The sequence below is a fragment of the Sitophilus oryzae genome, unplaced genomic scaffold (genome assembly GCF_002938485.1).
Source record: "Sitophilus oryzae breed Bouriz unplaced genomic scaffold, Soryzae_2.0 scaffold_860_pilon_pilon, whole genome shotgun sequence".
In the NCBI taxonomy this organism is placed as follows: Eukaryota; Metazoa; Arthropoda; class Insecta; order Coleoptera; family Curculionidae; genus Sitophilus; species Sitophilus oryzae.
The window spans coordinates 2413544-2440887 of record NW_022147484.1 but is presented as its reverse complement, the minus strand read 5'-3'; the positions used below and the strand labels follow the sequence as shown (position 1 = coordinate 2440887).

General features: G+C 32.5%; 2 protein-coding genes across 2 annotated transcripts; both read right to left on the bottom strand.

Annotated features, from left to right (window-relative positions):
- Positions 1-7165: 7165 nt before the first annotated feature.
- On the bottom strand, positions 7166-11778 carry LOC115890263. The gene is made up of 3 exons (XM_030910447.1): positions 11454-11778; positions 9774-9978; positions 7166-8076 (listed from the first exon to the last, which is right to left on the bottom strand). The coding sequence occupies exons 1-3, from the start codon at positions 11616-11618 to the stop codon at positions 7796-7798; spliced, it is 651 nt and encodes a 216-aa protein (XP_030766307.1). The 5' UTR covers positions 11619-11778; the 3' UTR covers positions 7166-7795.
- A 3514-nt stretch (positions 11779-15292) lies between these two features.
- On the bottom strand, positions 15293-26331 carry LOC115890265. Its single transcript, XM_030910448.1, has 4 exons — positions 26139-26331; positions 25836-26076; positions 20312-20516; positions 15293-15956 (listed from the first exon to the last, which is right to left on the bottom strand). The coding sequence occupies exons 2-4, from the start codon at positions 26046-26048 to the stop codon at positions 15658-15660; spliced, it is 717 nt and encodes a 238-aa protein (XP_030766308.1). The 5' UTR covers positions 26049-26076; positions 26139-26331; the 3' UTR covers positions 15293-15657.
- Positions 26332-27344: the final 1013 nt, after the last annotated feature.

The following is a 27344-nucleotide window of genomic DNA, read 5'->3' as shown; positions in this document are numbered from 1 at the left end:
GCCACTTGACCCCCCTTCCCATTTGAAAAAAGTTGGGGGATGACACCCCCGCTTAGAGGGTTGAAGATTTTGCAATCATTTTTGGGGCAAAAGTTGTCCCCCACACAAACAAAATTGACGTGTATTTGGATTTTTTGAAAAAATAAATACCCTGGCCGTTATACCTTGCGGAACGTTTTCGATGGGCCACCCTGTATATAATATAGAATGTAGCAAAATGGTTCAATTACTATAGGAATAGAATCTTGAAATTGGACACGAATGTGTAGAATGTAGAATGTTTGGGAAGGGGGTTAATCACCTAAGGTGCGTTCACACCGGCTGCGACGCTCCGCGCCGCGCAAAACATTTTTTTTAACATGTACTTTTGAAGTGTATATGTCTTAGTGCGATAAAAGTATATGTTAAAAAAATGATTTGAGCGGCGCGGCGCGGCGCGGAGCAGCGCAGCCGGTGTGAACGCACCTTTAAAGATCTATTGCTTGTTCCTCTTTCTTCAGTTATAACTGATCATACAGTCTTTCGCTTTGACAAAAGTCAGTATCTGAGACTGCTCCACAGAGGCCAGCTCTCCATCTTCAACATCAACCGTATAGCACGAACCATAGGCATAGGCACGAATGGTTGTCGTCTCGGAGCACTCAGTAATAAGGTGTTCAGGTGTTTCCCCATTTTCCCCACAGAATCTGCATTCGTCGATATTTCTCAGTTTCAATTTACTGATGTGTTCGTTGAGGAGACAATGTCCTGTTAGAATCCCGGCCGGTGATAATCTGGAGATTGTTTTTACTTAAATCAAGGAAAATCCTTGATTTTCCTCGGTCGTAAGTTCTGAGGAACTGTTTCGATCAGTGTCTTAGATCGTTGGATGACACCCATTCCAGGTTACGGATTGAGTCTTCCAAGTGCTTCAGTTCCGCTTTAAGTTGGTTTCCACTTAGAAAGCAGAACGGTTCCGATCCAGTTAGTGGAGTGTTTGCTCCTTTTCTAGCTAGATCGTTTACTTTTGCATTGGCTTCAATCTCTTGTTGAGCGGGCACCCAGAATTAGGAGGAAATAAAAGCATTACCTAAAATGTCTTAAAGTTTACAAGATGTTACACACACACACACACAAACATACTATTGTTATATTTATTATGTGCCATTATTGTATTGTAATGTTACTTTTGTATGAAATGTTTGGATAAATATTCACATATCTGCCCATATAACACAACACAATCCTATAGATATCTTGAGGATATCCACCAAGGATATAGTAAATATCTTAGGGATATCCAAAAACCAGAGGAGGATATTTATGGGATATCCAGATGGGACAAAAAAAGTTATCTTCAAGACATCCCTAGGCAAACCTTTTTCGATTATTTGGGATATTTACAGGATAATACAAGGATGATGTTGGGAGCATTATAGAATATTTTAAGACATTATATGAGGACTATTATTTGACAATACTTACTTCATACTTACAGTTTATAGTAAAAACGTTCGCGATTTAGTTTTATTTAGCCACATTTTGACGTTATTCATTGGATATTTTTATTAACAGCTCTAAAATATACCTACATTTTATGGCAATGAATTTTGCTTCAAAATTTAGAAGTATATTTGTATGAGTTAGGAGCTTTCAATTTATACTGTACCATCCAAAAAAAAGGCGTTCAATTGACTTGAAAATTACGATCGATGACATTCCCCATATAATTTTACATACAAAATAACAGCAATCTTCATTTCCAAGCCACTTCTGATGCCGTTTTTTTCGATCGTATGGTATTATACCAGATTATACTACCCTTTATGGAGTCTAGCAGTCTAGCAGCAACAGTTTACATCAAAGTAAGCACACAGGATACAGGTATAATTTCTAACACCACACATTCCAGAAACTCACAATTTAAACACAAAAATAGGATTTCTATTCGAATAGATCAAACACGAAAATGGGTTTAGGGATAAAGAACAAGCGCTTTTCAACAAATTTTCACCTATAATTTTGTTACAAATTTTTCATTGTGAGACCCTAAGTCGTTCGTCGTTTTTCGACATTAGTTGAAGTTAGGATAGAATTTCTGCTAGAACCAAATACGTTTAAATTACCTATACGGAGGGTACCGCTTAAATTCCTGTCCCGATGTTAAAGGATGGCTATAGAATTTCAATGCATTTCCTACATAAGGCTATCCTTGTGTGATAGGAGGTTGTGTGGTAGGAGGATGGTTTCAAGACATAGGTTCATCCTTAAACAAGGATGATGTTTTGAAACCATTCGATGTCTTGAAACCATTCGACTCGATTTTCTGTCCTCCTTCAATACTGGGACATAAATTCTCTCATTGCTCTTATGGGGAGGCCGCGGTATAGGTAATTTAGACGTATTTGGCTAGAACAAGGCTAGAACATGGCTAGAACTTTGAGTATAAGAAAAAACTAAACTCAACCAGGTTTGTTAGTTTCAGTCATTTTTAAGCCCATTCAATATCGACAAACGACCGAATTCACCTCGAATTTCACTAAATCAAGGAACTGAATAATACACGATGCAAAAACAAACAACTGTCGAGATGGATTGTGGGAAATTTTTTGCGCGGGCGTTTTAAATTCTCTGTATTACTGGGAGTGACCAAGCTCATAAATATCCAGATTATCCAGAAGATACCAACAGGATATTTTGTTGCCTTGACGTAATATGTATCTATCTATATGGTTTATTGCATTTTATGTAATATAAAAAGTAGTACATTATTTATTTTTCCTAAATATTGTTACGTTTTTCGTCGGTTCCGTGTGGATAGAAAGTCACAATTTATTTAACACTAATTAACAAAAACAATAACGATTAAAAGACTTAAAGGACTATTTATAACTTATTTACAATTTATCTAACAGAAATTTATTTTGAATTAGAGCGGCGATTGTAACTGTACGCGTCGATCGGTTATTTATCTCTATCTCCTTCAGGTTTCGGGCATCGGCTTATATATGAGAGAAACAGACTGTCCAGACATATCTCGAAAATTCTTAGCGGCGTTCTTCGAACGTCGGTGGGCGTATGAGTCATAGCCGAGTGGCCAAGCCTAAGGGTACGAACATAGTGGAGGCAGGTTTCTGCTTTCCGGCAACCAGCGCCGTCTCTGGGGACCTATTCTTGACCACATATCGCTCACATAATAATTTCTTGATAATATGGCAACATAGGTACTAGATTAAAGTTACAAGAAAGAAAATCCAGAAAAGATCCAGTGGTTCTCAAAATTTTAGCAAAAAATAATTTTTTTTGGAAATTTTCAAAGTAAAATAACTCCGTTATTTTGGACTTATTTGAAAAACGATAAAGAGAAAATATGTTTCTTTTATCGAGATCTACCAGCCTTTAAAATACTTGCACTTATTTCTGGGATACCCTGTTTATAACAATACACGTGATGCGTATACGCAAAATTGCGAACGATTGATTGATGCCGACTACCGGTAAGCGGCAAACCTGCTTGCACTGTGTTCGCACACTAAGGCCGAGTTCACACGGTACGGGCACAAGAATAGATATCAACCAGAAGCTTAACTTAGAGTTTGCGCGGGAAACATCGCCTAACCTAAAAATAGCGGTAGAACCTGTCAACGCACTGGCGTTCGCAGTTCATTTATGTTTTGCGTTTTGCTGAGAGCAGTAGCTGTTCGTCATTCGTAAATATTGAATATTGTAGTTTGTGTTGTTTTATAACTGAACGGAGCGAATAGTCTGGAATAGTTATTAAATATTTGTTGTGCTAGGTACATTATTTATAATAACTTCAAAGAGTACTGGTTCAGTTTGTGCCTCAAGAATGTGCAAAAGCCGGAGTTATGTTTCGCCAGGACGCAAAATGTTTTACGATACGTTTGTGGATATTTAATAAAAAAATGTTTGAGTATACATTCATGTGATATATGTACCAAATATGCAAAGGCACACAGTGAGTTAGATGATACATCGTTGTTTTGCCATTTACGTGCCTATGAAAATAATAAAGAGTGAAAATAATAATTTAGATATTTTTGGCAATCTTCAAATGTCACATGACAATTTTGTATCTTTTGTTTCTTCATTAGAACTTGTTTTTAGTAAATATTATAAAGAATATGGGACAAAACATTTTATTAAAGAAATATATATAATATGCAAACAAATTAATTTCAAACATCCATGTACTAGTTTTCCCCTAAAATATGTAACTAAATTATATCTGCTTATGAAATTGTATTATACATTAAAAAAGATAAACCTTAATTTTAAAACAGCCAATAAAAACAAACTAATTATATGGAGGCATGAATAAATACCTAAGCATTCTGATGTTAGCTTTTTTATTTATTTCGTTTGAAACTTAAATGAACACCTACCCTATCTTTACAGGATATTTTAAAACGGGCCAATTGAAGGTAAGTATCTCAAGTGTCCTTATAAAGAACCCAAAGTTTTAAATTTCAAGCAAATCTCTTTTTATATTAAAAAATCCGCCATATTGGATCCGCTAATTTGATTTTTTTTCTTCAAAAATATTATAAAAGTGTCACCGGAACTCAATACGTGTGCAACATTTCGGAAAAATTGGGATAATAGAAGTGATCGATAAAGCTGCTGCCAGATTTGCAACAAACAAAGGACAACAACATCTCTTATGGTTTACTAAGGCAGTGTTTTTTATCGCTGGCAATAAGTTTTACATTAAAAATATTACTCCATAAAATATGTTGGGACATTTGTACTAAACCAATATTACAGCATCTTAAACAAATTAGCCTTTACTTTTAACTTTAACAAACTCACCTATTAAAGTTTTAAGCAGTAGTTTTATTAACTGCCGAATGATATTAATTAATTCTATACTTTTCAATTTACAACAAAAAAATAAATACAACTCTGTATACATTCAACGGAAATTTATTAAATACGTCTCTGTGTTCTACCGCTATTAAATGGCGGCCCAATTCGTGAAACGTCACGGATTTCAGCTCCAGTTAGGTTTCTGCTGTGGTACGGGTCCGCAACAATATCTAGACGATATTGTTAGGATATTTTATTATCATGAGCATGTTTGGATATCTCAGCTGGATGTACATTAGATATACGATAGAGATATTCATAGGATATTCTATCTGAGAAATCTACAGGATTTCAGAATGTCTGGAGGATATCCTATAGATGTCTTAATAAGATGATCTTATAATGGGACATTCCGACATTCTATGAATATCCTGCGGATATTGTGTGTTATATGGGTGGAAACCGTATTTATAAGGAAACCAAATGTAACCCAGGGAATTGTGCCAAAAATAATGACAAGAAAGAGATGTGTCCAAACGCACTAGAGAAAATTAATAAGAGCAAGAACATCTCTAGAAATTTAAAAGTCAGAATGTACCAAACAATGATACGACCAATAGTACTATATGCATGAAAATAGGCTAGAGATTTGGGAAAGCAAAATACTGAGGAAGATTTTCGGAAGAAAGAAAATAGACAACACGGTGGACTACAAACCAAATCTCGTTTTTTTTATCTCAAAAAATAAAAAAGTTATAAGTGTGAGCCACTTTTGAGACGCACCCGGTATATACAGGGTGAGTTTCCTACGATGTTCTCTATGGGTATCTCGGAAACTACTGGAGATAGAAAGTCGATTAAATGGGAAAAGAATTGCAGTTTTTTGGGGTCATAAACATGGGTGCCTTTCAGATTTTTTGAAAAAGTTCATGGGTTACCTACTAGACATTTCGAAAAAAAAACAAATTTCGGCTATTTCAAAAATTGTTCCTAATTCCATTATAATCTATTTTAGACAAAAAGCTTTCAGATAAAGATGTAGATAATCACATTCTTGATGAGATTGTGTTTTCTGTTTTATTTTTCTAAAGCCTGTCATTTTTGACATTTGACACGAACATATGTTTTTTCAAATGGAAACCATAGTTGGCCATGACTTCATAAAAAGCGCCATTTTTTAAGCTTTTTAGCAATATAAGCTGTAATATGTTTCTTTCGAAAAATTACTGAGATATAGCCAATTCTTATAATTTTTAAACAATTCCACTTAGTTAGCCATGGGAACAAGTTCAATCGTCGTTGCTCTCAGTAATGTGAAACTGTCACATCCAAACTTTGTAAATTAAAATAAACAAAAATTGTAAATATCAATTTTTCAAATGTAGAAAAGCGTGTAGGATTATTGCTTCAACTTTTCTTGGCCATACTTTTTCGAGGTTACGTTGACCGATGAACGTTACTTAAGTTTTTTTAGAAAAGTTAAATTTAGATACTCGCGCATCAATAGAGTGGTTCCAACATGACTTTCGTTATGTCACACCCCCTCATACTGAAAGAAATGTTAAAAATTGTTTATATCATAATTATGCAAACTCAGAGTTAGGAACAGGTGGACAGGTTAGTTTAGCCAATAGTTAGTTTATCCAGTCAAAATCATCCTATCTGTATAGTATCACAGATTATACAGATTATAAACTTATCGTCAAAAGCATTGTTTTTCGTGGTTCCAATTTTCGGAGTCGCGAACTAGTTAGGTTACTAGTTTGCGCACAAGCACGCCCACTTATGGCCTCTAAAATTGTGCACAGCGCCTGACCGGCCTTGTGATCGGCCCAGTTATTACGCTGTTTAAACGGGAGTTTATTTTTGTGCACAAGAAAATTTACTTGTTTGCTTATCGTCATAAAAAACAATTTTTGTACCACGAATTAGGGACAAGATTTTTATCTGTATACTTATAGGATACCTAATGTGTGATAGTATACCGTGTTAACACTAGCACTGTTTTATTTAAGTAATTACATAATATTAAAAAAGTATATAATACATATTAAAAGTATTTAAATTTAAGTACTATCTTATTTTTTTTTTAAATTTTGACAATGATCCATCCATTGATTTTTTTTTTCATATTCAAAGAGAATCAAAGATACAATAGATAATAATCTTTTTCCAGGACAAAAAAATATATTTTTTATAATTCTGTAAAATTTTAAAAGTTTATAGGATAAGGGTAGGTCATAGTAAAATCAATACCAATATTTAACTTAATAAAAAATTAAAAAATGCTTTCATATGAAGAACAAAGCAAAATGTCAACAAAAATCATGAAATGTATTTTAAAATAAAAAAATAATAATATTTTTAATTTTTAATATTTTTTTTTTAATAAAATACATTTGAAAAAATCGGTGTCACAGTTGGTGAGTGTCCCACAAAATCTAATGAAATATAACACACAAAATTTAATAAAAAATAATAATGATAATGAATTTATTTATTTTTGTTGTAGCGTCCAAAGCCTGCACAAAAAAAACAAATTTCTTCTATCTTATATTTCTTTCTATCTTAAATCTTAATACATAAAAAGCATAATGTAAATCAATCAATGTTAAAAAATCTCTTTACTTTGGGATCATTATTATAGATCACACGAGTCGCTATAAAAGAGTGTAATTATTGATAATGGTAAGCTATTAATTGAAATATTTTATGATATGACTTTTATACCTACATATAAAAAAATATAAATTTGCCAATCAGATATTAATACTATAAATAAACGTATACTACTACTAAAATGAAAAAACATACATTTCTCTAGTGTATTAAATTCTGAATTTTAGATTAATTATCCAAACTTCTAATCTAGTATAAAACGAATAATAAATAAATAGTGTATTATTAATAGTATTGCATTTTCCTGAATCAAATATACATATTTACATTTATTTTAATCTACTACTGCAATTAAACTGCTCTATAATTACTTAAAGAAATCACAAATGGGACCTATCAAGTTCAAGATTCCATAAATACCCAAGATCACTATAAAACCAGTGTTGGTGTTATACGTGACATGAGAAAAGTATTGTCTTAATCCATAACCTAAACTAATTGAGCCCAAAACGTAGGCAGCTATTCCTAAGAAATTGTGGAAATGCTTGATCCATACTGGTTTGATTCCAAGTCTATAAGTTAATTTGGAGAAAGCTGCTAGGAATCCGAGAAGGAATGACAGCATGGTGAGCAGAAAAGCAACCAAGCCTAAAAAATCAAAATAAATGTTGAATTTAGGGCCAAGAACGACCAGTGCAACACTTCCGCAAGATCAGATTGTAACCACGCAAGACTCTTGCGGTTTTGTATTTTTAGAAGAAAGAAAATCCAGAAAAGATCCAGTGGTTCTCAAAATTTTAGCAAAAAATCATTTTTTGGGAAATTTTAATAAATAAGGGTAAAATAACCCGGTTATTTGGGATTTATTTAAAAAACGGTAAAGAGAACATATGTTTCTTTTAACGAGATCTACCAGCCCTGAAAATATTTGCACTTATCTAGCACTCACGACCTGTTTATCGACCTGTTACTATCTTTAAGTAATGACTTATTTGTTCAAAATTATTGTTTTAATTTATTACAAATAATGTTTTCCCGACTATTGCATACAATTTTAAAGAAAGTTGAAAATGTTGTTAAAATGAAAATATTGAAAAATTAAAATTTTTGTCAAGCAAATATTCTAACAATGTCTTTCTTTAAAGTTTTATTTGTATTAAATTACCAAAAACACTATTTATTTAAAGGTTTTCTATGTAGAAAGTGCACCTAGTAAAAATCTATTTAAAAAAATACATGCAAGACTTGCAAGAGTCTTGTGCAAAATATTTTCCTGAAATAAATGCTTTAGGTGGACAAAATTCCTAAGTTTTTTATTATAGGAGCTACGCTTTCCTAAGTTTTTTATTATAGGAGCTACGCTTTCCTAAGTTTTTTATTATAGTAGCTACGCTTTCCTAAGTCTTTTTATTATAGGAGCCCGACGCACTGTTGCCGGGTCCATATAAAGTAATTAGGAACGACTTTGAACAGTGGCAACCCTTATTTGCGGCAATTTTTTGATAGGCACCCTTAAATATCATGCACAGAATAAAAATAGCTTTAATTTGACATATAAATAAATAAAAAAAAATATGAACGTAATTTTATTTTCAAAATCAGTTATATTTAATATTAATTAAACATAGTTGCGGCAACTTTTTCATTGGCACCCTGTTAAAAGTATATTCTCCTATTCATACGTAAAAATTAAGTTTTGATTAAAAATATAATGAGCGTAATAATACTGCAGCCTGATCTTAGAGCATAAGGTTTAAAATTATATGACGGAAAATATTTCTTTTTCCTCAAAAATATGCACGATGGCGATTTTTTAAAAGAGACAAAAAATATAGTTAATACTATATTTTTTGTAAGTACATTTTACGAATATTTATACTAAAATTTAATGCAGGGGTGAGGGTAGTTTTCACCTTACCCGTAGTTTTTCTTGAATTTTGTGAAAGTCAAATGTTAGAGTAGTAATTAGAGTTAGCAAAACATAGACATTGACACCCAAAATCTCATTCAATTCGGAATAACGGTTCTTAAAACATCTGAAAAAATGTGTTTATTTTTTTAAAATTTGATGCCCTCTAGCGGACAAACAAAGCACTTTTGTATAGAGTAAGTTTTGTCCGATGAACTTATTTTAATTACAAAAATACGTAGTAGTTCTACGTCCACGGAATATTGGGACACCCTGTATTTCTAAACCTTTTAACAAGGCTTTCTAAGAAGGTCTTGATTTGGCCTTAATCACTTCGCGTAAGTATCATTGTAGAATTTTCTTTCTAATATAGTACTATGATAAATGTGGACAAGTTCGGTGTAGCTTTATCAACCTGTTACTATCTTTACATTACCTGTTATTCCGTGAGTACTAGTAAAATGACTCCTGCTGTTATTTATTTTATCTTGAATTTTCACAGATATTCCAGCTATGACAGCAATGGTAGCGAATGTCATTAAAACACCATGAATGAATCCTCTAGTTTTTTTGCTAAATCCGAGTACAAACACGTTTCCAGGGCTAAACACAGCCACAGCTTCAGCCATAAAAAAAGAAAACTAAAAAAACAAAAATAGGTAATTGTAAAGTACAGTGCGATTAAAAAATAATAAAATATATCACAAGGTCGAGCAAAATTTTTAAAACAAACACATTTTTCTCAAAATGTCAATAATAAAAAACTGTTTCCTCTTGTAAAGAAAATCCGGAGATACTGTATGTGTATTTAACGTTAACCAAGTTCATTTTTTAATAAACAATTTTCTAAGCCTTGTTGACACGGTCAATGTGTACTTTAATTAAATGCTCTTTGGCGCTGCGCGCGTCTCACTTGGAAGCCTCTTATCTCAATAAAAATTATTAGATTTAATAAACCAAACTTACTTAACCTCAATAAAAATAGAGTAATACAAGAGCTAACAAAGTCGGGAAACAAGAATTTTAATAAAGCTGGGGCCCGATTCTGTAAACATGTTTCCTGTCTAGTGACCCATCAATCGTATACAAATAACATTGGCTAGACATGAAATTTCTTGCTACTAAGCTTACAGAACCCCACTGCTGGTTCTTTAAAGTATCTTTTACTATGTCGACGCTCCCCCGTGCTCTCCTTACCAAAGTGCGGGCCGTCTGGCTGCCGGTAGACGACTGTGATTTACTACTGCGCATCACATCTATACCGGGTATCCCATTTTCGTGTGTTTTATGGGACTTTCTCATTTATTAGTCGATTTTCTCATTACTTTGCTTTTTTTATGAATCTAAATATGCTACACGTGTTTGTCCTAGCCTTCTTAGTTATTGAAATACAGGGCCAATTTGTGATGCGGAGTAGTGAACACATGTTGAATACAGATATGGTGCGCAGTAGTGAACGCAACGTCTACCGGCAGCCAGACGGTCCGCACTCTGCTTAGGTGAGCATAGCAAAAGATATATTAAAGAACCAGCTTCAAACCAGTGAAAAAATATGTAGGTGGCACCCCCTACAAGTAGGAGTGATACTGTCATTGAAATCAAATTACTCATTTCAAAAAACTCCCAGGCACCAATTTTCATCCAAATATTGATGTTACTTCAAACATTATTTGGATAAAATCGAAATAAAAATTAAACTTCTACATCCTGTATCTCCGAAACAAAACATTTTAGGTCATAAATTAAATGAACTTTTTTAGGTGTTTTTTATCTACAGAACGTGCTGCCGAAATTGTAGAATGTAATTCGGATCGCCCTGTATACAGGGTGAATCAAAACCATATGTTTTATTTTCTCCGTTATTTGATGTAGAATGTATTGTATTTTGTATTTTCAATCTGTACTTTATGACTGACATGAACGTAGTTTTTATATTTATTATGTTTTTATATTATGTTTTATTAATTAACTTGAATTGGACATCAGTAATAATTTTTTGTTTCATAATGATTAATATCAGCGGCACTTGTACAATAAATTGCATTTAATTATTAATTTTGAGAGCATCAAAAGTGTGGAAAATTTAATCTAAAAATGTAGTACTTATGTTACTTACCCCTGTGGTAGATAAAAATATATGCCATGTGTGCAGTTCATTCCAATTTCTGTTAATTGCCACAATCCAAACTGTTGACGTGACGAAAATAGCCAAAAGAAACTGAAATATTCCTTGAGACACTAGAAATATTCTATGTTTAACAGAAATAGGTTCGGAGGGCATTTTAGGTAAATTTTTTAGCCAAAAAAAACTGGCTAAATTAAAAAAACACTATAAATCGCTAACCGCAAAATAGGAATGATGATACGTGTTTTTTTAAAGTACGATTTGGTGATAAATTTAAGCACTTTATTCTCATTTATCAACCAATAATATTGACAGTTACTAATACTAGATTAGAAAAATGTTCTGTACTATATAACAAGGTATGCGAAAAATTAATCCTCCATATCATTTTAAAACTAGTATCTATTTCAAAAGTACTACAAATTTTCTTAGTAATTTAAATATATATTATTTATAAATGTACATACATTAAATACCTATTTCTATCGTCATACTTAATATATAGAATCATTCAAATATACAGGGTGATTCACGGCCATTTTTGCATAAAGGCATCTGTCTAAATTGTTTTCAGCGTTACAGTGTTGCCGCTTCATATTAAAAGTGATAGCATCTTTGTTATAAATAGAACACCTGGCATTATTACATTTTTTGAAACCACTTTTATATCTCACAATTTTTGTATTATATTAACCTATACCTATATCTAACCGTTTTCTAGATAAAAAATAAAACATGTGTACAATTGACAAAAACGTGATCTTGATAATGTATGGGTTAAATTATAAATACGAATACTGAAAACTGAAATTTGGATTATAGGTTAAGGATGTCCGATATATCCAATCTATCTAAATCAACCGACTGGATATCACACAGGGAGATCAAAAAAAAATATTTTTTCCGTTTGTTATAAAATCGCTCAAAATATTGTTATTTTAAATTCAATCCTATGTATATTATTTAAAAAATCGAGACACAAATAAAGCTGCTTTCAACGATATATCATGTTCCTATACACCGAAACCTTCTGCTTTCTTCATTAAAGTCATTTAAAAGATAATAATTCTATTATAATTATTTCCAAAGATTATTTCGTTAAAAGAAACTCGTTACCATGACAAATATTCAAACTTTATAAGAATTATAACTATCAATTAGACATTACTTGCTAAATTTTTAAAATTGTCATGGTAACGAAATTCTTGAAATGAAACTGTAATAATAGAATTATTAATTTTTAAATAGCTCTACTTAAGAAACCGGAAGGTTTGGGTATAGGAACATGATATTATATTGTTACGGATTCCGTGGGTCCACTAATTTAAACTCACGATAAAATACTTAACGAATTCATTTTTCTCACTCTGTACACACAACTTATACTATTTACAACACAATTTATGCAACTACTATTACTCTAACGGTTCTGGCAACCTTCGCCAATTAATTCACAATTTAAAACGCGGTATTATCAAACTTCAAACTGTCCAACCGCCAAGCGTGGGTCTTTATATACCCCTACTGACGGTTTCTCGAACCTTCTATTGAATTCTGTAATATTCTTTTTTTTTCACTTTCTGGTGAATTCGCCATGTTTCTTGACACGAAGGCACGTTGCGACAATGTAGGCAACCAGTAATACAGTTTAGCGCCACATACACCTTGACAATATCGTTGAAAAGCAATTTTATTAGTCTTTTGATTTTTTAAATGATATACATAGGGCTGAATTTAAAACAACAAGATTGTAAGCAATTTTATAACTAAAGGAAGTAAATAATATTTTTGCCCACACTGTGTAATATCCAATCGGTTAATTTAAACATATCAAATATAACAACTTTCGTTAACTTATAACTATGGAGGCTAGCCTCCATACTTATAACCTAAATGTCAACTTCAAAAATGCTCAATTCATGATTTTACCACTACCAATGGTTATTCACGATCATGTTTTTTGTCAATGTTATGCATGTTTTATATTTTATCTCAAAAGGTAAGATAGGTATACGTTAATATAATAGAAAAATTATTGAGATATCAAAGTAGTTTCCAAAATTGAAAGAATATACAAGGTGTTAGGTTAGGTTAGGTCATGGTCATTTAAAATAAGAAAGATGCTATCACTTTTCAAATGATGCAGCAACAATGTAACGCTGAAAATATTCTAGAAAAATGGAGCATAGGTGCCTTTTGTAAAAATAAAAAATTCTCCAAAAAAACCTATCACCGGTTCTCCATAAACGTCGCGCCATAGCCGTGGATCACCCTATATTTTGTTATAGATAATATTACAGGTGATAAAAATTTTATGAGTAATATTTTAAGATTAAGTAAGTACCAATAAAAAATGTTTCATTAATAGTTAATAATAAATTTTCTACTAGACAACTTAATATATCACTAACAAAAGAACAATAATTTCCAAATAATAAAAAATTATATATTTGTTTGTTATCTTTACATATTTCCAGACATGACGTATTCCTTTTTTTTCAGTAGATACTAATCTAGATGGGTCAACTTTCGTTTAGGTGAAATCAGTTATTAGAAAAAAAATTGTCTTTAAAAAGCTACTGTGAACCACGGAAAACACAAATTTTCCTGCGGAAATGCGTAATTTCCAAATTTCGCAATTTAGAATAACTGAAATCTGCTATAAAAAAATACATTTTGCGTTTTATTTTTAATATTTTTCTGAACAATCATATACACAAAAATTTTCCTGCGGAAATACCTAAGCTGTTTTCATTTTCTAAGGAAATTTATTAGACTTTAGAATAGCTGAAATCAGTTATATAAAAAATAAATATATTTTTGCCTTTTAGAAGCATTCACGAATTGAGAAAAATAAAAATTTTCCTGCGGAAATAAACTGTATCCATTTTCTGAGGAAATTTAGTATAGACTTCAGATCAGAATATGCACTGATTAGAAAAAATGCTCTGACTTTTGAATAGCCGAAATCTGTTACATTTATATCAATGTTTGTATTAAATTTTAGACATTTTTCCAATTATAAAAACACAAAAAAAACTGTGCGTAAACTTTTTATTTTCATTTTATATAAAAAATGTTCTGACTTTAGAATAGCCGAAATCAGTTACTAGAAAACGGTACTAGTTACGCTAGTTGTTCTGTTGAATTTTAGACATATTTTCCACTATAAAAACACCAAAAAAAATGTGTGTGACTGTTTCTAGTGCGTTAGTGCTGCAGACTGTTCACCTCCGCGATCTGAGTTCGACTCCCAGCGGAACTAAAGTGGTAAAAGAAGGTAATTCGGTCGAATTACTTGGTAATATAAAAAAACGTCTACGGAATTTTGCTTTTCATGTTTTAGAACGAATAGTGATCCTCTTCCCGACCTTTAACACAGATCAATGAATAATATCTATTCTTATCAGCTTAATACCGCTACAATCGCTATAACATGCACACCATTATTTATAAAACAATATATTCGCCTTATTATATTATCGGGTCTTGTAAAGTATAAGTACCCAGGAATTTAGCAAAAAAAATTTTTTGTCAGAAAGTCCTATGTCCATGCTTATAGAACAGTTTAAAAGAAAAAAATCCTTGGATGAAGCACTTTTGAACCAAAAAAAAAATAATTTAAAAGTGTCTAAAATGCTAACCAATCTAATAATTAATCTAATAATATTTTTACAAAATCACAGTTAATTATTAAAATATAAAAACCACAGCTCACCCTCCACAAAGAAAAGCTAACCAAAGCAACAGAAATCCTAACCAATCTAATATGTTTGCAAAATCACAGTTAATTATTAAAATATAAAAACCTCAGCTTAAAGGCTCGTATAAAACAAATATAAGTTCATTTTTCATGTAATTGATTTCGGCTATTCTAAAGTCAAAGCATTTTTTTATGTAAAATAAAAATAAAAAAATTCCGCAGACACTTTTTTGTGTGTTTATGTTTAGAAAATGTCTAAAACCACCCCGAAGACTAGTTTTGATGTAACAGATGTCGGCTATATTAAAGTCCGAAAAATGAAAATGACGCATTTCCGCAGGAAAATTTTTGTATATTTGTACTCCTAAGAACGCATATATAAAGTCATTTTTTATATAACAGATTTCAGCTAAACGAAAGTTGAGCCATCTAGATCATTTAATAAACTAATTGCAATTTAAAGACTGAGAGATAAATCAGATCATTACTTCTTCAAAATATTATATTTCTTATCTGTCCATAAAGAGATTTCAAAGCTGCCAATATACTCCAAACTGATATGATCCAAATGGAGTAGTAACTGGCTTGATAGACTGGTTCCGAGGCATACCATCGAACAACATCAATTTTATCAAACAAACTTGCAATGCCTATGAAAAAGGCGGCTATTCCTAGGAAATTGTGGATAAATTTGGCTATTACTGGTTTAACGTACTTTGAGAAAAGTTGGGTATTTGCTGCCAATAATCCAATGAAAATTGACACTACAATTAATACCCATGACACCAACCCTAAAAAAAATAATTAGATGTAAGTATATAGGGTGTCACAGGCTGAGCCTGCATTAGAAGTTTCTAGAGAACTGCAAGATCTCGATCGGAAATTTTTTGCATATCATGTTTCAAAACGAGATCTGTCGATTAAAAATATTTTCAATATGGCGGCACTTCTGGAAATACCGAAAGGTGACAGCAACTTTCTTATTTTAAATGGGTACCCCCATTTTTTATGATATACTTAAATTGCCTGTAAAATTTTATGAATTTCGATATCAAACACTCTATACCTAACATTAACCGTTTTTGAGAACAAAAATATTTAAAATTTTTGGAGGAAAAAAAACTGCCTGTCAAAAAAATTTGTATAGCCTAAACGTCAAATTTAGTGATAACCGCAGCCACTGTGACATCTATTTCAAAAATTTAATTGTTTGATTGTCATATAATAATGGCCGTAGCTGTCATGCAATTGAGAGATTAAAAAATTATCATAAATCATTTTTTTCAAATGGAAACCCACTTTTTTTATTTCACTAGTGAAAAGGTTTTTCAATTCAATACTTTTTGGTTATACATGTTTCTATACCTAAAATAAATCGTTTTTAAGTTATTTAAAATTTAGTTTTAAAGCGTAATTTTTGTTGCTTTTATCTAGCTTCCTTTAACATTAAGTGTCAAACCATCAAACAGTTTATTGCAATCTGGCAAAAAAGTTATTATTTGAATTTCGTATATTATAAATACTGCTGCTGAAACTTTATAAAGTGTATTTATAAACATATATCTCGTATTTTAATGATATCTAATGGCAATATGACATGGTCAATGGCCAGATATAGTTTTACATGGCTTGACATTTAAAGTCATAGGCTACTGGTTAAAAACCATAATACGCTTTAAAAGTAAATCTTTTAAAAATGATTTATTTTAGGTATAAGAACATCTATAATCAAAAAGTAACTAATCAAAAAACCTTTTCACTAGTAAAATAAAGATAGGGGTTTAGTCATTTGAAAAAATTGATTTATTATCATTTTTTAATCTCTCGATTTCGTGACAGCTACGGCCAATATTATATGACATTCAAACAATTTAATTTTTGGAATAGATAACCACATGTCTTCTCTTTATGTCACAGTGGCTGTGGTAATCATTAAATTTGACATTTAGGCTATACAATTTTTTTGACAGGAAGTTTTTTTCCTCCAAAAATTCTAAATATTTTTTGTCTGAAAAACGGTTAATGTTGGATATAGAGTGTTTGATATCGAAATTCGTAAAATTTTACAGAGAATTTAAGAATGTCATAAAAAATGGGGGTACCTATTTAAAATAAGAAAGTTGCGGTCAACTTCCTGTATTTCCGGAAGTGCCACCATATTGAAAATATTTTTAATCGATATTGTGAAACAATGATGTGTAAAAAATCTCCGATCTAGATATTATAGTTCTCTAGAAACTTCTAATGCACGCTCAGCCTGGTACACCCCGTATACAGTGGCATTTCCCTAACTCGAATCTCAAAGGGACCGAAAATAAAATCGAGTTAGAGAAAATTCGAATTATACACAAAACGCTAAATTAAAGATTTTGTTTATGGTTTATTTTATTTATTAGATAAAACGACTAGAGGTACACAGGGCCTTGCAACAGTGAATCGGGCATATCTAGCTTCTTTAATAAAAAAAAACATTTTGTTGATGTGCAAACCTAAGGCATGTACTAGGATGTATTCCAGGAAAATATTTTAACTTTTACAGTGTGCCTCAAAAAAGTGTTATTGGATAGGTATGTTTTTTTTTTTAAATAGTATAATTAACCCTGTATATTATTGCATTTTTGGCTCCCTTCTGATCACTTTCCATAATCCTAAGATATTATTAAATATGTTTTGATAGTTTCAGAGATATTAATAAATAAATAAAAAAAAATCAGCATTTTTAAAACGATTATTAAAAATACAACAAATGTCTTGAAATCAAAGATATACCAGGTATTTGCTACAGTTTAATATCGTAATCTTAAAGCATACAGGATGTTCAAATTTATATGCCAAACTTTCTAAAATATAAAATAAATTTTCTTCGTTTTTTTTAAATGGATCAGCCTATATATTATTCCTTTGTTAGATGGAGAGTTAAAAAATGAACATTTTTTGTATTTAAAGTATTTCAAAATTTTCAACGGTTTTGCAGATATTCCTTCGTAATAGCACAGAATATCTAGCTACGTAGCGTAGCTAGATATTCTGTGGTGATAGTATATTACATATGGGGTTTTCAACAGTAATTTTTTAACAAAGCCACCTATGATTCTTGTTTGGTATTTTACCGTTAAAAATTTTTTACCGAGTATTTATATAAATAATAAAACGGTTTATATAAATTTTAAAACGCTTTAAATACAAAAAATTTTCATTTTTTAATTCTCCATCTGCCAACGAATATACAAAGTGTTCCATTTAAAAAAAACGAAGAACATTAATAATTTTATATTTTAGAAAGGTTCGCATATAAACTTGAACACCCTGTATGCTTTAAGACTACGATATTTATAGGAAAATAAGTACAGACTAACTATAGTAAATAACTAGTATAGCTTTGATTTCAGGACATTTGTTGTATTTTTAATATTTTTTTTTAAAAAGGATGAAGGAAATATATTTTTTTATTTATTTATTAATATCTCTGAAACTATCAAAACATATTTATTAATATCTTAAGCCGGGTCTCCACCAAAACAACATATGTCGACGACATTGTCATCAACTTTTGTTACTATTTTGTAGCAAAGAAATATTGTTGCTCGACTTCATTTTTCTACTAAAGAGCGAAAGTTTATCGATGTACTTAAAGAGCCGTTAAACGGTAGCCTACTAAAATGCCGTTAATAGATATTGTGACGTCGTTCATGTCGGCGGAAAGTAATACCTGCCTATAAGCATTTTGCAAGAGCACCTGTGGCTCCGTGGCTGAGGCTATCGCTTCGTGAGCGCATGGTCCGTGGTTCAAATCTCACGCCAACCAAGACTTTTTTTTTTTTTTTATAACGTGATCTTATTGCATTGGTTTCACTCTTTTGGTTGAATTGGTTTAGTTATTTGGCGGGTTGGTTAGCGTGGTTATTTGGAGGGTGTTAATTCATTGGTTAGTTGATCATTTGGTGGGGTTGGTTGGTTTTTACTAATTTATATTTGTTTTTTATATTTTTTTATCAGTGTCGAGGTTAGTTGCGTTGGTTAAGTTGGTTATTTGGTGGGGTGGATAGCGTTGGTTAGTCCTTATAAAGTTCCTATATTTCATAAAGCCCGTCAAGTGCGTCACATCAACGACGTCATACCTATTAACGGCATTTTAGTAAGCTACCGTTTAACGGCAGTTTAAGTACAACCAAAGTTTATTTAAGGTTTATCAACATGTGGAACGACGCGAGGATGTAATTATAATCTCAGCCGCATTCCTTATTATTTCGCGAAATGAGCGTCGTCAAGCCAGGCAGCAACGTCGTTTTTGGATACGTCCTAGCCTCCGGAAAAGAAATTTATATAGTGGTAGTGACTTGCTCACTGATCTTTGTACAGATGACTTAAATCCGCTCCACAATGAAATAAGAAGTAGTTTCAAGAATTTTCTAAGAATGAGTTCAGCTGACTTTGAATCATTGCTCCAAATGATTGGTCTCAGGATTTGCAAAATGGACACAAATTATCGAGATGCAATTCCTGTTCAGGAGCGTCTTGCTATTACGCTTAGATTTTTGGCTATATATTGAATAAAGTTACTGATAGGAGTTGATTCGGTGGAGACGTCTTTCGACATGTTTGTAAACATTGTCGTCGACACGATTTTTGTTTTGATGTACCGCTCCTCAAGCGAAACATGAAACAAAGTCGACGACTTAAATCTGCGACATAAAATGTCGACGACTTTACTGAATTTTCAGCAACATTGTCGACAACACTAGTCGCCGACAAATATTGCTTTGGTGGAGACCTGGCTTTAGGATTACATTATAGTGAACCAAAAGGAAGCCAAAAATGCAATAATATACAGGGTGTTCCATTTAAAAAAAATCATCCCAATCTACTCACACTTTTTTGAGCCACCCTGTAAAAGTTTGGTTTGGTTTGGTTTGGTTTAATATTTTTGTGAAATACATCTTAATACGTACTTTAGGTTTGCACTTAAACAACAAGACTTATATTATAGAACCCATTTTTTTTAATTGGGAATTAAAAAATAAACAACTTTGAAGTGAACATTCTTTACGCGCGCTGGGAGCAAAAATTCAAATATAATTTAACAACATACAAAATATATCAACATACATAATAAACAGATAATATAAATTAGGTCAATACTACTTACCAAGTATGGCGTGATCACTCTGAAAATGACTAGCACCTCTCTGTCTCTTAGCATGGGTTTCTACAGAAATACCGGCAGTAATAAAAGCACAGCTGATGAAAAGCAAAACGCCATGGACCCAGTATATTTTCTTTCTTGGAAAATACAGAGTCAAGATGTTGTCTTCAGCAAAAGCTATTATCGCAATGGCCATCAGTGGAAGATACTGCAAATAACCAAGCACTTATTATTTACTTTATTCAAACCACCCAGAATCTATTATAGAATAGTATTTTTGGAATGGAAATTCTATGTCAAATCAGTTGAGCACAAAAATACAGCATTTTATGTAGTGGGTTACGCTTTTAGATATTAGCATCAGCAGATGATTAAAATTTTTACTCAACTTATAATTTGGCAAAATGGTCATCAAGGAAGTTGGAAAATTTGTCTAAACATGAAACCTCTTTTTCAGTTAAAAACAATATAAGGTTTGTTCCAACCAGCATTTCGGAATCGTTTCGAAATCGTACTCGAATCGGTTTGCTTGCACTTTGTTAGCATGCGCGGACTTAGAATAGTTTCGTGACGGTGCAAAAAGTATCAACGTTGGAACGCTTTTGCTGTCCTCCATTCGCGAACTTCGAGTTCCGGGCTTAACGCCCTGGGGCTACTCGAGAACGGTTCTGAAAGGAGCGGTGCGCCATAGCCTGGTGCTTCCATATGGCGCGGAACAGTTCTGGAGCTTTATGACTCAAATGAATGGAGTGAGAGTATCGCGTTCTTGAACAGTTCAGAGCTGCTCAACTGCGTGAAAGGAGGACAGCATTTGTGGATTGTATTCGGGACTGTCAAAAGTGTCAAGCGTGCATGTATCGATCGGTTTTTTGTTTTTGTTTAGAATTTTATAACATAACCCTATTATTTTTGTTTGCAATTTGCAATAATAATAATTATTATTCTTGAAATGGAGAATCAGAATCCAGTAATTGTTGGTAAGTGTTGTTTCAAAACCCTTACCTAAATATTGTTCATTTTGCACACTAGGCATCAACTCTAAATTGTCACTATCTGAAGTGGAGATAAAGAAATCAGTCATACCAAATACGTTTAAATTACCTATACCGCGGCCTCCCCATAAGAGCAATGAGAGAATTTATGTCCCAGTATTGAAGGAGGACAGAAAATCGAGTCGAATGGTTTCAAGACATAGGTTCATCCTTGTTTAGTCGAACCTCCTACCATACAAGGATAGACTTATGTAGGAAATGCATTGAAATTCTATAGCCATCCTTTAACATCGGGACAGGAATTTAAGCGGTACCCTCCGTATAGGTAATTTAAACGTATTTGAGTCATACCATCGTTACTCATCCTTAATTATTATCTATAGATAATTATGAAAGTGTACAATTTAAAATTTCCGAACGATTTAGTCCACACAAACTAACAAGCAAAAGTAAACTAAAAAAAAAATAACCAAGACGCTATCAACCGGACGCTGAACCAGAATCAGCTGTTGAAAATCGATAATCCCTGCCAATATGCTTTAATGCGCAAGTCAACCCAAACAGTTCTCAATTTGGACCATGTACCGAAATTACCGTTCTGAAATCGTAACTAAACGATCCCAAGGTAGGTTGGTACGGAAGTAGGATCGTCCGATAACCGTCAAATCTTGGTTGGAACACATTTGAATTACTGCGCACGAGCGTGATCGTTCGGTGACGGTTTTGCGGCGGGTTGGAACAAACCTAAAGAGTTGAAGGGATTACTGAACGCAAATGGTCTCGACCATAAAGCTGTGACTGAATATATCGAACTTACATCGCTCTGTATGAAACAAAATTGTTTTCAATTTAATAACTTTTTTGAACAGCTGGAAGGTACGGCAATGTGGATAATCCATCGTCTCCATTTTTTGCTAATTTATTTATAAACAGGTTTGAAGTGGAGGCTAAAAATCAGTTTGGGTATTTTATTGAGTTTTAATCATCTGCTGATGATGATGCAAAACGCGCAACCAATACAAAATAAAGTGTTTTGGTGTATTGTGGTGAATGTGTTTTATTTTGCTGTTGTAACACCAAAAATTCCAACTCCCAACTGTAATTTTATGTAAAAAAATATTAAAAAACTCTAGTGTAAAATTTATATTCATCATCCTCTACCGGGTGCGTCTCAAAATGGCTAACGCCTATAACTTTTTTATTTTTTCAGATAAAAAAAACGGGATTTGGTATGTTAGTACATGACATAAATTAGGATTGATTGACTATTCAATTGTTTTCGGTCACTTCCTGTTTCACCAGAAATGACTACAACTTTTGATTTTTAAATGGCACCTTCTGTATGTTTTTACTTTATTCGATAGAAAATGACATTCTGAATAGAATGACGTATCAGATGTCAACTTTTGACATTCTCGCTTAATTAAAAATTGTATTTTAAATTTCAATCTAGAGTGCCATGGCTATGTTAAAAACATTAATTCTTAATCAAGGAGCCTTGGAAGAGTAGATTTGATCGTATAATGTTCTTAGTGTCTTGTCCTGGCCGGTTAAAAAATGCCCAAATCGAATTTTTAATCATATCTCAATTTTTTCAAATGGAACGAGGGTGGCTCATTAGCATATTTGGAAAAAGCATTTTTTTACGAATAATTTGATACCACACACTTGGTATGTCGAGTCATATTTTCGTTACGAACCGCAAGTTAAAATTTCGAATAAACCATATGCAAAAATGTCAAAAGTTGACATATGATATGTCATTCTATTCAAAGTGTTATTTTCTATCTGACCAAAAGCAAATGAATACATCAATCAATCCTAATTTATCTATCCAAAAAAATCCTTATGGGTTTTTCGCCACTGCACTGCAAGAATAATCTACAAAATAAAATAAAAAATGACATTCATTCTTTATTATTTTAATAATAAAATAATATAGAATGAATAATAATTGGTATATAGACAATACAAAAGCATACATTTTAACGATTTCGAACGTCAACGATTTCTTGTAGACGTATCTGTTTTAAAAAGTAAAGTGTTCTCGAATAGTTCAATTTAAATATTTTAATTAGTTTTTTTCTTGATTCTTTATATTTTTTTGCTTCCGACGACGGAAAGAGAAAACTTTCCGAAACGTTAAGCATTTTTTTCTTTGTTAGGCAAATTTCTGTAAACACAACTGCTGACAAACAGCGTCCGTTTAGGTTTAACGCAGAAGTGTTTAGAAAAAATATCTATTTTATTTTGTAGATTTTTCTTGCAGTGCAGTGGCGAAAAACCCATAAGGATTTTTTTGGATAGATGAATCCGCCACATAGGTATAGACATTTTTTACATACCAAATTTCGTTTTTTCACTGAAAAAATAAAAAAGTTATAGGGGTGAGCCACTTTTGAGACCCACCCGGTATATCTATATAATATTTTCCAAATGAGCGCTATCATTGCCCCTATATTTTATAAAAACGATTGGAGTAAAAATTTAAAAAAAATATAGGGCTGAGCCATTTTTAAAAACACCCAGTATATTAAATATGTTTATTATTTTTTTTTTAATAAATATACTAAGTATATTATATACTTAATAAATAAATCCTGAAACTCGTAATTTTATACTGATACACCAAGAAATTTTATAATTTCTAATTTCTAATGCCAAGTTATAAAATAGGTAATAAAGATAGGACAATACAAAAGCATACTTTCGTTTTTTTATAAGATTCCTATAAGTCAATATTTAGCGTAAAACCCAGTAATTAATTATTTTATTATGATATTATAAATTAAAAGGTATTAACTTTTATTTAAAACGAAATATTTTGACTGACAAAAAAAGGTAAAACACGTATATTTAACCAATTGTAATAATTTTGGTATAACTACATTCTTTAGTGCCTCATACAATAAAAAAAATTGAATTTGAGCTTCATTTGCCGACTTACCGCGATTTCTTATGTAATCATTGACACGCCTAGATTGACTTCAGATGAAGTTGTGAATATCTTCTCAAGGTATTTTATTCCAGGCTATCAGAACTTTAAGAGAAAGTGCTGCTAAAGTATGTGGAGGGTAGTGCAGGTTCAACAGTCTGCGACCAATCATAATCATGTGCATTACGGCCAGCACGGTCTTTCTGCCGAGGAGCAAGGGGAAAGGCACCACTTACCTGCTCAGCCTTATCCAGGGTCAGAACTTCAATGTGAGGACATCGAGTTGGCGAGTCATCAACTCGAGGAAGGAGGGTCATGGTCAGGTCCGCACAAAAGGACTATTGACTATATCAAGTAAGGTCAATATATAATATATATAGACTTCAAATCCGAGGAGGCAATAGAGAAAGAGGGAAGACCAAGTTAAAGAGGGAAGAGCAGAAGGAGAGACCAAGTTAAAGAGGTGGAGAAAATGGAGACAGATCCTCCAGCCTCCACCTCACGGGTTCCTCAACCGGAGGCAAGCTCCTCGACTGTGAAGGGAAGGGCGGCACGGAGGGCCAAACTCCAACCGTGGAAGGGTATGTACCCTCGGAGGACGAACTGTTGTCAGAGGAGGATGGGAATACCCTATCCCCTCTACAACAGGGGTATGATGGGTTATAGATTGTGTGATGACTCAAGGAAGGGGGTCACAATAGATCTTTAAGGTTGCAGTGATAAACCCCCCCTCTTACTCATTCTAGATTCTACACACTAGGTCTGTAAGGTCGCGGTGATTATCGCCCGTCGCATACATTTTACATTCTACATGTGGGCTATAAGAAAAAATGAGCTAAACGTGTATACGGCGATATACTCGTACTGTCTGTACGTATCTACACTTTGCCATTCTCTTATTGTATATAAGTCTCAATCGGCAATCTTGTGTCTGTATAGTTCCCTTGGGCCGTCAAAAGCCTCCTCACTCTGTATTCTCAGCCTTCTTGTATCCATGGTCATTCAAACTACAATCATATCTTATCTTATATATCCATCCTCTTATCGAAAGATCGGCTTTGCTTAACCTTACTATTCGACTCTTCCAAGATCATTGCAATTGGGAGTTGGAACTTTTGGTGTTACAACAGCTAAATAAAACAGTAATTTACCCTAATACACCAAAACAGGGTTTTGATCATCTGCTGATGATGCATGGTAACATGGTTAGCGTCCATTGAAAAAGTAAAAAGGTTTTGGTGTATTATTGTGGTGAATTAGTGTTTTATTTTGCTCTTCCAAGATCACTGAACTGCAAAAAATGCCGAATTCTACACACTCTAAGCATATCTATTAATTCACAAAAACCTAAATAATTTTGCAGCCACCACAAAAACTTAACAGATAAACGTGAAAAAATAACTTGTTCGTGGCAAAATGCCTGGACGCATAAAAAATTAAATCGGATTATAGGGGTTTTACCTTTTTTCAGTCAGTATATTCCAATTTCTTAAATAATAGGAAAAATAATTAAAGTAACAATTGAAAAAAGGCGCTATCCATGTTGCGAAACATAATAATTAATACTAGCCTTTAAAATATGCAAAAATAAATTACTTACAGCTGCAGTGGACAACAATACATGCCAAAATCGTAAAGTTGTTCTATCATAATTCTCAATGTAGATCCATATCAACAAAACGCTTAAAAGTGTCAATGCCTGATGATAAATATAGTTTGCAAGCCATAGTAGTCTTCTTAATAATGAAATCTCTTCCTTTGCCGTCTTCCTTCCGACCAATGTTGTAGTTGAAACGCTTGTACCGTTTTCCATGTTGTTTTTTTAAGAGAACTACCTTACACTATGAATTTTTGACAAGACTTATTAGCGTAACACATAAACTAATATATAAATGTCACTGACTTGTTGTATGTTGTTCGATAAGAAGTTGAAAGTTTTATAACAATTGGTCGATGTTGTATATATAAACAGACGCTTGCATCTGATTGGCTGGCTCAAAATGATTGAAATAACGTTCATCTGAAGCATTATACATAGTATATTTAAAGGATTATATTTTCTATTAACTAAGATTATCAGGTATTTAAGTTATTTACTTTATTTAATTAATTATTTTAGATAGAATTGTATAAAGCGTAAGGAGCTTTCAAGTTTGGCTGCTAAAAAAATTTACAACTTCCTGATGTATATTATTATTATCTGCATTTTAAGCAGTACCTACACAAATTTTTTGGGTTTTACTGAAAATTCCTTTACAAATTAGTATGTGGTACTAAATCTAATTCATAAAACAATATGGATTGTTTTATAATCCTATAGTATGAACTTAGAATAAATTCATCAAAGATATTTTATTTTTGGAAATGTATTTGAACATGTCGATTAGTATTTCGAATTGTGCTCCTTTTGGTGTAAGAATATTTTATACAGGTTGTCCCAACTTTGATATAGGACGCCACAAACATTTTTTTTTAAATGGCAAATCTATTTATCAAGTTACACATTCGTGTACTCCTCCAACAACTACCAAGAATGTACAACTTTGAGGAACGTCTCACTGTAGTATTAAACAGTAAAAAAGAATGTAAGAGAGAAACGCTTGCTCAGCATGTAAGTGACCATATCATAACGTAGTATACTGATGCTTCCAAAACCAAAGCAGGGACCTGCCCCAGCATCCTTCAGGCAGAAATCGACGCTATCGAAAGATGCGTACAATTTATCTTCGATAGGAACTATCGAAAACAGGAAATAACCATCTTATCTAATAGTCAAGCTGCACTAAAAGCGATCAACTCAGTAACCATTAATTCGAAGTTGATCAACCTAAAGAAGCTGAACAAATTAGTAAAGAAAATAGTCAAAGTCAGAAGTCAAAAGTCAAAATGAGGCAAAGAAAATAAGGTCTTCTTGCTTTGGATGTCAGCTAACCAAGGGATAAAAAGCAATCAAAGGTAAACAATCTTACTCCCACTAACTGGACCAGAACCGTTCTTCTTTCCAAATGGAAACAAACTTAAAGCGGAACTTAAGAACCTGGAAGGCTCCATCCGTAACCTGGAATGGGAATCCTCCAACGGTCTAACTTACTCGAAAAAAATTCTCAGA

What these genes read in the sequence shown, in the direction of transcription:
- LOC115890263 (XM_030910447.1), bottom strand. Translation starts at nt 11,618, where the DNA reads ATGCCCTCCGAACCTATTTCTGTTAAACATAGAATATTTCTAGTGTCT. An exon ending in TATTTTTATCTACCACAGGG is followed by an intron (nt 9,979 to 11,453) that starts GTAAGTAACATA and finishes TTGTTTTTTTAG; the next exon opens with TTTTCTTTTTTTATGGCTGA. An exon ending in TAGTACTCACGGAATAACAG is followed by an intron (nt 8,077 to 9,773) that starts GTAATGTAAAGA and finishes TTGATTTTTTAG; the next exon opens with GCTTGGTTGCTTTTCTGCTC.
- LOC115890265 (XM_030910448.1), bottom strand. Translation starts at nt 26,048, where the DNA reads ATGGAAAACGGTACAAGCGTTTCAACTACAACATTGGTCGGAAGGAAG. An exon ending in TATTGTTGTCCACTGCAGCT is followed by an intron (nt 20,517 to 25,835) that starts GTAAGTAATTTA and finishes GGTTATTTGCAG; the next exon opens with TATCTTCCACTGATGGCCAT. An exon ending in GAGTGATCACGCCATACTTG is followed by an intron (nt 15,957 to 20,311) that starts GTAAGTAGTATT and finishes TATTTTTTTTAG; the next exon opens with GGTTGGTGTCATGGGTATTA.